Source organism: Brienomyrus brachyistius, unplaced genomic scaffold (assembly GCF_023856365.1).
Source record: "Brienomyrus brachyistius isolate T26 unplaced genomic scaffold, BBRACH_0.4 scaffold343, whole genome shotgun sequence".
Lineage (NCBI taxonomy): Eukaryota > Metazoa > Chordata > Actinopteri > Osteoglossiformes > Mormyridae > Brienomyrus > Brienomyrus brachyistius.
Genome location: NW_026042618.1, coordinates 61,446 through 73,306, shown reverse-complemented (window position 1 = coordinate 73,306; position 11,861 = coordinate 61,446). Strand labels below are relative to the sequence as shown.

Below are 11,861 nucleotides of genomic sequence, written 5' to 3'. Positions count from 1 at the left end.
TTCCTGACCCTTTCCCTGGCTGTGTGGTAGAAAAATTATAAATCCTCTCATAACTCCAGTGAAGCCACTTAGAATAAATCTCCAGACCTTTCAGTTGGTAAGCAAAGGTATCTCTTTTATTCGAGCCCTCCAGCAAAGCGCTCCGTCACAGTACCCCAGCACTGAGAGCAACCAGTTGATAAAGCATAGTTCTCAGTTCCAGATAAGGTCACAAAAGACCAACAAAACAGGCTCAAACGTATAACACAATTCTCCTGCTCTATTGGTTCACCTTCTCGGCTGATAAAATCCACCCATTTTGCACAATTTACCAGAACATGTCTCGACTGCTAGGCTCCTACTTGAGATATGAATATAGGTATTGATTATATTGACATTGAATCACTGTAAATATTTGGTTGTCCTTTGACTACTGATTGACATATTGTCATTGAATCACTGTAAATATTTGGTTGTCCTTTGATTACTGATTGACGTATTGACGTATTGTCATTGAATCACTGTAAATATTTGGTTGTCCTTTAATGATTGACGTATTGACATATTGTCATTGAATCACTGTACATACATGGCTAACATATGATTAACATGATTAACATAACAGTTACTTATATATTTGTACTACCGCATAACATGTTGCGTATGGCCTACTGCGACTACTTTATAATTGCAACTCTTTGTGCACCAGTTGGGGCAGCTTCGAATCTCTTCCTGCAGGCGGTTTCTCCCCCACCTCACTCCGCTGTCTGTCTCTCCAAAGTCTGATCTCTCTTCAGGGTCTGCGGAACCAACCGCAGGCAGCTATCATGAGACGAGGACACACAGTATTCAAAACAATCTCTTGCCTCAGACCTAAGACATAAGAGACCCAATATGCCTCCCCTCCTGGGCCTACCAATGTCCTATTTTCCTTCCACACGCCACCCTTTTGAACACGCGAGACCCACGCTGTTCACAGATAATCAGCATCCACATCCCCGTAATCTACTGGATGAAAGTGTAACGAGGTGAAGCGGACCGATGGTGGTTGGACGGAACATGTGTCACCAGTGGAGTTACTATTGCTGGTCACATTGATGATAACCTGGGGCTGTGGGTCGTAGAGCCAAGCAGGTAAGGGAAGATCATCCACCCGTGGAGCAGGGGAAGCCCGCAGGAACATACCAGACTTTGTCTGGGAAGACAGAATACAAGAATAACACCTAAACAGCAATATTATTAGTAGAAACACTACATGCAAAAGCAATATACTGAATACTAATGGCCTGAATACCCCAGATAATCCCGGAATCAGTGAGGAGAATCAATAGTCCCAGCTGTACTCAAACAGGCCGTGCTCTTCGTGTATCTCAGACATCTGCTCGTGCATCACGTCCTCCAGATCCTGCACGGCCTGAGAGGAATCAGGGATGTACACGCAACATCCTCTTCCCACGATAGCACAAACACCACCTTTCTCAGCTAATAGGAGATCTAACGCCATATGGTTTTGCAGAGCTACATGCTTAACTGCAGATGATTTACCATTAATGGCCTTCACAGTATCAAGTCTCTGATTAGCCACTTTCTATACTGCAGTCTGAAGGTCTGCCAGTCCAATGGATGGAATAAACACCCCAATACCATTGCTCAGTTTGACTAAGAGACCGTCTGCTGCGTGAATATGCACACACAGCCAAAGACATCTGCGCTTTGGGCACCTAGCATAAGGAGGGACAAGAAAAGCTAGATAACACTACCAATCAACTTTACCCTTTGAAAGACAGAAATCAGCATAACCCTTAAGACCACAGAGAAACGTGAAACATGGTGGCGCCGCTAACAAAGGTCACCAATGAAAGAAGAGTGGGCATAAACCTTACAGTGTACAGGTGGGGAGAAAGGGGATCTCCAGAACTTTATAGCATCGATCCCAAATATAACTATCACAACAAAAATGGTTACCACGAAAAGGCAACACAGTTGTGACCCTCTGAGGGGCCAGTCTTGAAAGAACCACCAGGATCGGACATGCGTCTGCAGTGGGCTTGGCGGACCCATGCGTCGACTCCTTCCACCTTCACTGCGTGAGGAGTCACAATCAGACCTGCCTAAGGCCTAAGACATAACACACCCACTATGCCTTCCCTCCGGGGCCTACCAATGTGAAATATTCTTTCCACAGCTCACAGACTGACCATTAGTTAGAACCTGAACTTGGGTTTGAACTGTGCCCTGCGGCCTTTGATTGACTGTCCCCGTTATAAGGGAAAGCAGGTTCCTTGCAGCCGTTTCTACGGGGGCACAGTCCGATTTCTGGAAGTAAAAGGAATAAAGATAAAACCAATGTATACTTTCTAACCCATGAAAATAAACACTAACCTAGTTCCTCAATCGCACTATATGGAACTTTCACACCCTGCAGGCAATGAAGAATTAAACTAATCAACATGAACAAACTAGACCCAGAACTATAAAAAGGAAACAGTAGGGTTGTAGTACTCGGGTCCGGTCTCGTTCTCGGAATAGGCCGTATTCGTACTCGGTCTTGTCATGGAATCGGACAAACCGGATTCGGGATTATATTTCGAGACCATCCGAGATCACGACTCTGAAAATATTAACGTTAATCCTGCATGACTACCATTTTTTTATTTGTCATAATTCGGAAGTACTGTAACGCACAGAAACCAAACACATGCAGATAATAATATTGATTCTTCTGTATGTAAAAGTATTTGTGAGTAATTGTGCGCACAATTACAGAAGTAGCTGCGTAAAAATGCATGAGTGGCGTTTTTCGCGAGGTAAACAAACTCGCTCGGTGTGTGCATGCGCTCGCCACTCTCACGTGGAGCTCCAGCACGCGCTACAGTTCAGTCAAATATTTAATTTTATTGCTGACAAAACTCATATTTTATTTGATAGATAACAACAACCAGCGTTCTAATGACAATACAGCCAATTACACGATATTTTTATTGTTTATTCCGGACGCGCATCCATCGCACCATTGACGTGATACGGGGGATTGTGGGAAATGTAGCTGTCCTCCAGAGATGCCAAACGCAGATAATTTTAGAGGCCAAAATGAGTCCAAATAGGCTCAAAACGAGTATTTCTTCATTTTCAATTTATATGAAAATATTTTTTACAATTTTTTAAAGTTATATCTGAAGTGACAGCACTTTTATAGATAAAGCTAAACATGTGGTGTAAAATGTGCGTCCGGTCTCGGTCTCGGGTCCACCTGGTCTCGGTCTTGGCCCTTTAGAGTCTTGGTCTCGACACAGTGGTTCAAGACTTTGATTTCGGATTAGGTGGTCTTGACTACAATACTAGGAAACAGTAAATTCTTGGTGTAGTTGCAACATTCTGCTGGAGAAATAAATAAGACAAAAATGAATATGTCGGAGCTATCATGTGTATGCATGAGCTATTCACACCTGGCCACATCCCCCCCTTTATGGCACTGTTGGGGATGTATCTGGATCACGTTTCACCGTTGCGTTGTTGTTCATCTAATTACCATTCGCGGTAATGCAGGCCATTGATAATGCGAATACAGCGATCTTTAGGTGAGGGCGGCACTACACGCCTCCGATGCAGGTAAAACAAAGAAAGGTGACTTTTTTTTTTTTTTACTTTTTTGCTGATTTTTACCCAGTTCTTACTTCCGACAATGGACGTTTTGAAAATAAGACATTAATTAAGCACATAAGATTGTTTAAACATGTCTCACTTTAAAACCTTTCAATATTAGTTTAAATGCCCCATATAACCCCCAAATAACTCGTGGCCATAAGTGGAAATTAGCGGGAGAACAATTTAAAATGAATTTGAGAAAGCACTTCTGTACACAGAGTGTATAGTTAGAATATGGAACAGTCTTCCTGTTAGTATAGCGCAAGCTAAAACCCTGGGTTCCTTTAAACCAGAGCTGTCACAACGAACTCCACCTGCACAGTTTTCAGTTTTATATACTAGCAGGTAAAATGTGAAGTAGCTAAAAGTGTCCTCCCTGACATAGGCATATTGGTGGCTGTCAGTAGTACTACGCAGTATTTTAGTGCTCCCGTTAGTTAGTAACAATTTCTAGCGATTATGTGCAAAAACGTTTGCAAACATTAGAGCATATTACCGTTAAACTCTCTAACATGAAAAATACATATGCTGGATTTTAAAGAATCGTCATGTGCAAGTTTACATAGCACAAACAACAACTAACTGTTGTCTACAATACGGTTAAAATGATTACTTTCATGTTACACGTCGTTATTAGAGTTAACTATGTTGAAATATGACACTATATTGTTGTGTTTTTTTCTTTCCCTGGCAATCAGGAGTCTGGAGCCGCCTCTGTAGATCTTCAGATTCAGTCTTTATTTCAACAGGGAGGTTACAGCCAAGGCTGGACGCCCTAAATAAGTGTCCAATACTGTTTTACACTCATTTTCTACATTTTCTTATCGTGTAACAAAATATCTCGTCACGTAAGCATGCATCACCATTCCCTTAACCATTCCCCATCGTTGTTTTCTCTCTTGATTCACGGCCCTAGATGATAAGTTTGTCAATCATTTCTTTTACTGTTTAGTCCCTCGGCTGAACATAATTGTGTCGCGACGATCTCTACTCGGTTTTTTAAATATCCAGTCGTGAACTTTTGGCCAACTCAAGCGAATCCCTTCCTTCAGTAGCAAACCTTGGCAGCTTCAGCTTGTTGCACATTGTCTGGCTAGAGGGTTGATGATTTGTTTCTCCTTCAACACAGTGATAAGCTGCAGCACTAAAAACGTACATATTCATATACCAGAGACAGCTAACAGATACAGAAACATCTAAGGTAACACAAAATGCTAATTCATACTTGTTTTCCATCACATTGGCTGCAGCAGAAATTGGTCTGCATTCTCTGAAGGTTACAAGCTCACACTCTACACGGTTTACATCAGCTTCTTAATAGAGTCCTAATAATTGCATCGTATATGCGTTATGGAGTGCAAAATAATATTCCATAATATAGATAAAAATATTTACCTGTTGACCGCTCATACGTTTACGCTCCGCAAACCGCGCTCTTCCTGATCTCAGGTAGAAAATTAGAGCTGCACGAATCGAAGGCTGAATGATTGATTAGGCTACAATAAATTAATATTTATTATAAATTATTTATAATAATTATAAATTACATCCGGTTTGTTTACAGATCGCAGGGCATTTGTGAAACGTGTTCTGTGTATTCGCGACGTATTGGCAGGGTTCTAACTCCATAAAATCGCCTCCAATACTTCCCTTAACTTTGCAGCCCCCCCCCGGGACCTAGGGCTGTGTCAGCCAGTAAATAATAAAACCTCTTCTGTCAGGCTGAGGTATTCCTCCGCAATCAGACGCATAGGTGGGGTTTACGGAGCAGTCGTTTGAACACGGGGTTTATTCAGGAACAACACACTTATTAGCACAGAACGACGTCAATGACCAGACTAACGAAAGGCACACAGACGCTTAAAGGACTTAAATACACCAAACTAATCAACACATCTAGAAACAACTGAAGACACGGGATTCCACGCGAGGCAAATGAGGGGGCGTGGCACACACGGGGATCGGAACAATAGGGGCGTAACAAAAGTATATAAAAAGGTGCAGAATGAACCAGAGGAAAAGGAAAGAGTCGCAGATCTTGAAAGGTCAGTCTTTGATTTCTCTAAATCCCGCTTATATCACACATATGATTTTTTGTATGATGTTTGTATTGTAGCGTTTTTTATAGGACTGTCCTCCCACCCATTTCAGCCCATCTCTGGGAATTTCGGAAATATAGTGGAAAGTGGTACGTGCAGAGTGGGCACAAGACGTGGCGGGCTCCACACAACCATATATATATATATATATATATATATATATATATATATATATATATATTTTTTTTTTTTTTTTCTGGGGAACATTAATTGTGTCTGGCTCTCTTGCTTCTGATTGCATTGTCTTCCTTTTTGGGTTTTTGCGTGGGCTCCAGCCGAAATGGGTCCATTAAAGTGCTCATTCGTTTGTGATGCGCCTGTTACGTCGTCATTGCAGTATGTATGTATGTATGTGTGTATGAATGTGTCCGCAAAGAGCAAGTTGAGGGAGGGGTAAAAGACAATTTCCCCACAGGGATTAATAGAGTGATGTTTATTACTATATGAGTGTTTAATGTTTAACATATTTGTTTCCATTTAAGAATATACACGTGTAATTATTGTTTTTGTTGGCACTTACCTGTTGTGGCTTAAATATCATTAGGTGCTCTGTATTCAGTGTGGACTCCTCCTGATCGCATAGACCTGAGGTTCTCAAACAATGGTACGTGAGAGGTTCCTCCCTCTAGTGCTCTGTGCAGTTATTTCCATTTATGCTGTCAGCCATAATCTTTTTCTGAGGTCATACACATCGTAAACAATTTGAGAACCACTGACCTACAAAACATTCCTGCCTTCTTTCAGGGTCTTTCCAGTGGCAATGGTGCCATAATTCACAGCATTTTGACAATCACTATAATAAGTAACATTTTGAACTAAATTACATAACATTTAATTATTTCATTTTGTAACTAAGTATCATCAACAATTGCGTGATGTTTAACCAACACGATATTAGGGATTATTATTTAACGTAACTGTAACCATCGGTTTGCTCTCTGCAGAGAGGTGCTGTGGGACTGAAGAGCCGAGACATGAGGACTCTAAGCTTGCTGGGGGTTGCACTCCTCTGTCTGTTTGCCATGCCTGCTGCAACGGATGATGGTCAGTCAGTTTCCTGATAAAGCCATTCTGACCGTCACTTAAACAGGCCATTGGGGGGGTGAGACATGTGACCATCCTGGGGCAATGAGGACTGAATCCAAACAGGCCCCAAATGATTTGTTTAGCTCAGTTTGAGAATTCCATACATCTCAACAGTCCTAGTTAAAGGCTGTTTCCCAAAACCTTTGTCATTCTACCATCATCGTAACTTCAGAGAGAGAATTCAGTATGATGACACTCAGACAGATTAGGACTCTTGATCATAGCACAGCCCCATGGAATCATTATGTTTTCTGTGCTTCACCAGACCATCAACACCCCTCAAACGCGTGTGTTGGACAATACAAGGACTGGACCCAAATTGGCCAGGTGTGCGCAAAGTATTTCAACACACCAAGGTCCTTCGCCGATGCCGAGGTAAAGGCCAAACCGTCCTCCAGGTGCCTCATTTTGTAGCAGATCTGTAAGAATTTCATTCTAACAGTATCAGAGCCACCATCTGTATTACTTCTATACTGCATTCAGATTAATTGTTCCTTTGTGTACCAGTCTGCTTGCAGGCAGGCAGCTTCAGGGGGTCACCTGGTCTCCGTGCACGATGAACAAACAAATGCGGATGTCTTGGCCATCGTGTTGAAATACAACCCCTCCTCACCAAGGATCTGGTTGGGCGGTCAAAGGTTTGGTCAGGTGATGGAGCGCAGGGAGACGTGGGAACAGGGCAGGGACGTCCATGTGCCTTGTAATGTTACTGTGAGCCAGGGATGGTAATATCAGACTAGTGACCTGTGTGTCCGCTACTGATATCGCTCTTTCTCACTCTCCCCTAACAGTCAAGTACATTCGTCTGGACAGATGGTTCTTCTTGGAATTTCTGGAAATGGGTTGCAGGTCAACCAAGTAACAGCGGAAATCATGAGAACTGTGTGGAGATGAACTGGACAAGTAAGAGACAGGAGAGCGGCGTAGATGGGAGAAGAGTGATGTAGGGGAAAGTGGTTATTAACAGAACATTTATTAGAGTACAATATATTGACCAAATCTACTTAAAATACTCCTTTGTCCAAAGTGAATTTTTCCCAGCAGAAACATTAACTAAAGAACAAACTCTGACAGACAAGGCATCTCCTCACCTGACTGTAATCCTGTTTTTACGGAGAGATAAAGGTTTCTGAATTTTGCATACTGAATGTTTCCAGTGGAACTTAATTTGTTTTTTCCAAAGCACTACTGGTCTTTAAATTGGCATAAAACAGGAGTTTATAGTGGTATAAAGAGGGTTTGCTTCAGCATGTGTGATGTTTCTTTCAGACTTGGGGGAATGGAATGATGATTGGTGCATCAAACAGAAACCTTTCATCTGCGCCTTCCAGTGGCAGCATGAGCGGGGAGACTGAAGAATGATGGAAACACGCTACTGCATCGCTTATAAAAATCAGGCAACACATGAAGATTCATGCAAAGTGCAAAATGAGTAAAGAATCGCAAAATTTTTAAATGCTTCACTGAGCTCATGCAAAATAAAAAAAACTATATCATGTGTATGACTGTGTTCTTGTTTAACTGATACATTATTGGCTGGTACATTATGCAGAATGCAGTTATGATATTTGTATTCAAATTGTAGTACATTACTGGTAAGTTGTTACATAATCAACTTTTATTGCAATAAGAAAGGGGAAAAAGTATTACATTATTGGCAGTTCTTACATTAGTGTCAGGGTCTGTCTGTCTGTGCTCCGTTTCGGCCCCTCGACCGTCCCCTGTCATCCCGCTCATTTACTCATACCTGCCTCCTGTCTGACGCTGTTAGTCCCTGTATATTAGTGTCTGCTTGTCATGTGCTCCCCAGTCTGGTCAGTGTCATCTGTGCAGTAACCCCTCAAAGTGGTTGTATTTGTACTCTGTCTTGTCATGGACTCGAACAATGCGGACTCGGGATTTTATTTCGAGACCATCCGAGATCACGCCCTACGTTAGTCCGGCGTGACTACTATTACTTTAGTTGTTAATTAAAAATACATATGCTGGATTTTAAAAAATCATCATGTGCAAGTTTGCATAGCACAAACATCAACTAACTGCAGTGTCTACAACACGCTTAAAATGATTATTTTCACGTTACACGTCGTTATTAGAGTTAACTATGTTGAAATATGATATCTGATAGATAAAAATATTTATCTGTTGACCGCTCATACGTGACGCTCCGCTCTCCCCGATCTCCGGTAGGACGATAGATCTCCACGAATCGAAGGTTGAATGAGCTGAATTGGACGCTGCTCCCCTCTGGCGCCACCTGCTGCCTGGGAGCTCATCCTATTCGCGTGGAATAACGGTGCCAAAAGTCACGGGATCCACAAATGTTTTACCTTGCTGTGTACTTGTAGAAAATGTAAAAAATCACCAATAACAATGATGAAACATTTCTTATTGGTTTTATTCTGTCTTTATACTTGTGGAAGACGCTCTTTTCGTTTTTGCTAGCTGCATTTGTATTAGCTAAACGCATTGTGTTGGTTTGACAGCAGTGTTTTGTATTTGCAGAGCGCATTGTGTTTGTGTGAGACGTATGTTTTGTATTTGTACAGCATGATGTGCACGTTTGCGGATTGCTCGTTATTTATAAATTACATCCGGTTTGTTTACAGATCGTGGGGCATTTGTGACGTATTGGCAGGGTTCTAACTCCATACCACAGAACGCCGTCAATGACCGGACTAAGGAGACACACACACAGACACGGACTTAAATACACCAAACTAATCAACACAACTAGAAACAGCTGAAGACACGCGGATTCCACACGAGGCAAACGAGGGGGCGTGGCACACACGGGAATCGGAACAATAGGGGGTAACAAAAGTATATAAAGAAAAGTACAGAATGAACCAGAAAACGAAGGAAAGTAGAGTCACAGATCTTTAAAGGCGAGTTGTCGATATTCTGCGTATAGTACGCGGATGGCGTTTTCTTTTATGTTGCTGTATTGACTCAGTCTTATAGGGCAGTCCTCCCGCCCTTCTCAGTTGAACTGTAGGAGTTTCAGAATTAGCGGGGGTAGTGGTACCTGCGGAGTAGGCAGAAGTGGCGGGCTTGCCAGAGCCCTACATATATTGGGGAACATTGGCTCTCTTGCTTCCGGTTGCATTATTCCTCAGTTTTGGCGTGGGCTCCGGCCGTACAGGGTCCATTGACGTGATCGTTCTTTTGTGATACGTCTGTGGGAAGATGGTGGCACAGGAGGTAGTGCTTTCGTTCGGCAACTGGAGGGTTGCCGGTTCGAGCCCTGGTTCCTCCTGACCCCATCAAAGTGTCCTTGAGCAAGACACTGAACCCCAAATTGCTCCCGGTAAGCAGGTTGGCACCTTGCATGGCAGCCTCTGCCACCGGTGTGTGAATGAGTGTGTGGATGGGTGAATGTGAGGCATGAAATGTAAAGCGCTTTGAGTACTCGTAGGAGTAGAAAAGCGCTATATAAATGCAGTCCATTTGCCATTTGTGGGTGGAACCTGTATGAATTTGCTTCTGTTCAGGGATTTTAATTTTAACTTCTATCCTTATCGGTACTTGCCCAGGTGGCTTCATATTAAGTGCTGTCTATTCAGTGTCAACTCCTGCTGATCGTGTACACCTGTGGTTCTCAAACGACGGTTCGTGACAACTCCACGTACCACTAGAGGGAGCTGTCTCCATTTATGCCGTCAGGCAGTCTCTTCTGAGATGGTATAATAAACTTGAACCACTTGCACACAAATAATACTTTGCTGTTTCCAGTGGCAATAGTGCTGTAATTCTCAGCATTGGGTTTTTTTTTTAGCTGTATAATGCCAATTACCAAGCATGTGTTGTCTGATCATCATAAAGGAACTGTAACCTCTAATTCTCTCTGCAGAGAGGTGCTGTGGGACTGAACCAAGACATGAGGACTCCAAGCTTGCTGGGGATTGCACTCCTCTGCCTGTGTGCCATGCCTGCTGCAATGGATGATGGTCAGTTTTCTGAAAGCCATCCTGATCACTTGCAGGCCATTGGGGGGAGGGTCAGACATAAGTCTGGGGTATTCAGGACCAAATCCAAATGATTTGTTTAGCTCAGTTTGATTCCATACATTACCTCAGTCCTGGTTAAAGGCTGTTTCCCAGACATGTTTGTATGATTAGATAATGTCAGAGAACAGGATTCTCAGGGTTATAGCACAGCCCCATGGGATTGTTTTCTCTGCTCCCCTTGACGATGTCTCTGTGGATGTAGGTCACCACTTCCCAAAGCAGTGTGGTGGTCAACGCTACTGGCAAAAAGTGGGCCCCTACTGTGCAAAGTACTTCAACACACCAAGCTCCTTTGCCGATGCTGAGGTAAAGCCCAAACCGTCCTCCAGGTGCCTCATTTTGTAGCAGATCTGTAAGCATTTCATTCTAACAGTATCAGAGCCAACATCTGTATTGCTTCTATACTGCATTCAGATTAATTGTTCCTTTGTGTACCAGTCTGCTTGCAGGCAGGCAGCTTCAGGGGGTCACCTGATCTCTGTGCACGATGAACAAACAAATGCGGATGTCTTGGCTGTCGTGTTGGAATACAACCCCTCCTCACCAAGGACCTGGTTGGGCGGTAAAAGTGATCAGGTGATGGAGCGCAGGGAGATGTGGGAACAGGGCAGGGACGTCCATGTGCCTTGTAATGTTACTGTGAGCCAGGGATGGTAATATCAGACTAGTGACCTGTGCGTCTGCAACTGTGATATCGCTCTCTCACTCTCCCCTAACAGTCGAGTACATTCGTCTGGACAGATGATTCTCCTTGGGATTTTGAGAATTGGGTTCCAGGTCAACCAGATGATGCTGGAAATCATGAGAACTGTGTGGAGATGAACTGGAAAGGTAAGAGAATGGAGAGTGGTGTAGATGGGAGAAGAGTGATGTAGGCAGAGGGAATCACAGAAAATGGTTACATGCAGAACATTTATTATACTGTGATTGACCAAATCTACTTGAAATACTCCTTTGTCCAAAGTGACTTTTCCCAGCAGGAACATTAAAGAACAAACTTTGCCGGACAAGGCATCTCCTCACCTGACTGTAATCCTGTTTT

At 42.9% G+C, this 11,861-nt stretch overlaps 2 protein-coding genes across 2 annotated transcripts in view; both read left to right on the top strand.

The window, feature by feature from the left end:
• The window catches only part of LOC125728593 (lectin-like), a 41,449-nt gene that overhangs the window by 16,442 nt on the left and 13,146 nt on the right, over positions 1-11,861 (top strand). The window lies entirely within an intron of this gene.
• LOC125728597 (lectin-like) lies at positions 6,266-8,298 on the top strand. Its single transcript, XM_049005493.1, has 6 exons — positions 6,266-6,327; positions 6,668-6,767; positions 7,075-7,184; positions 7,317-7,457; positions 7,601-7,712; positions 8,079-8,298. The coding sequence occupies exons 1-6, from the start codon at positions 6,325-6,327 to the stop codon at positions 8,162-8,164; spliced, it is 552 nt and encodes a 183-aa protein (XP_048861450.1). The 5' UTR covers positions 6,266-6,324; the 3' UTR covers positions 8,165-8,298.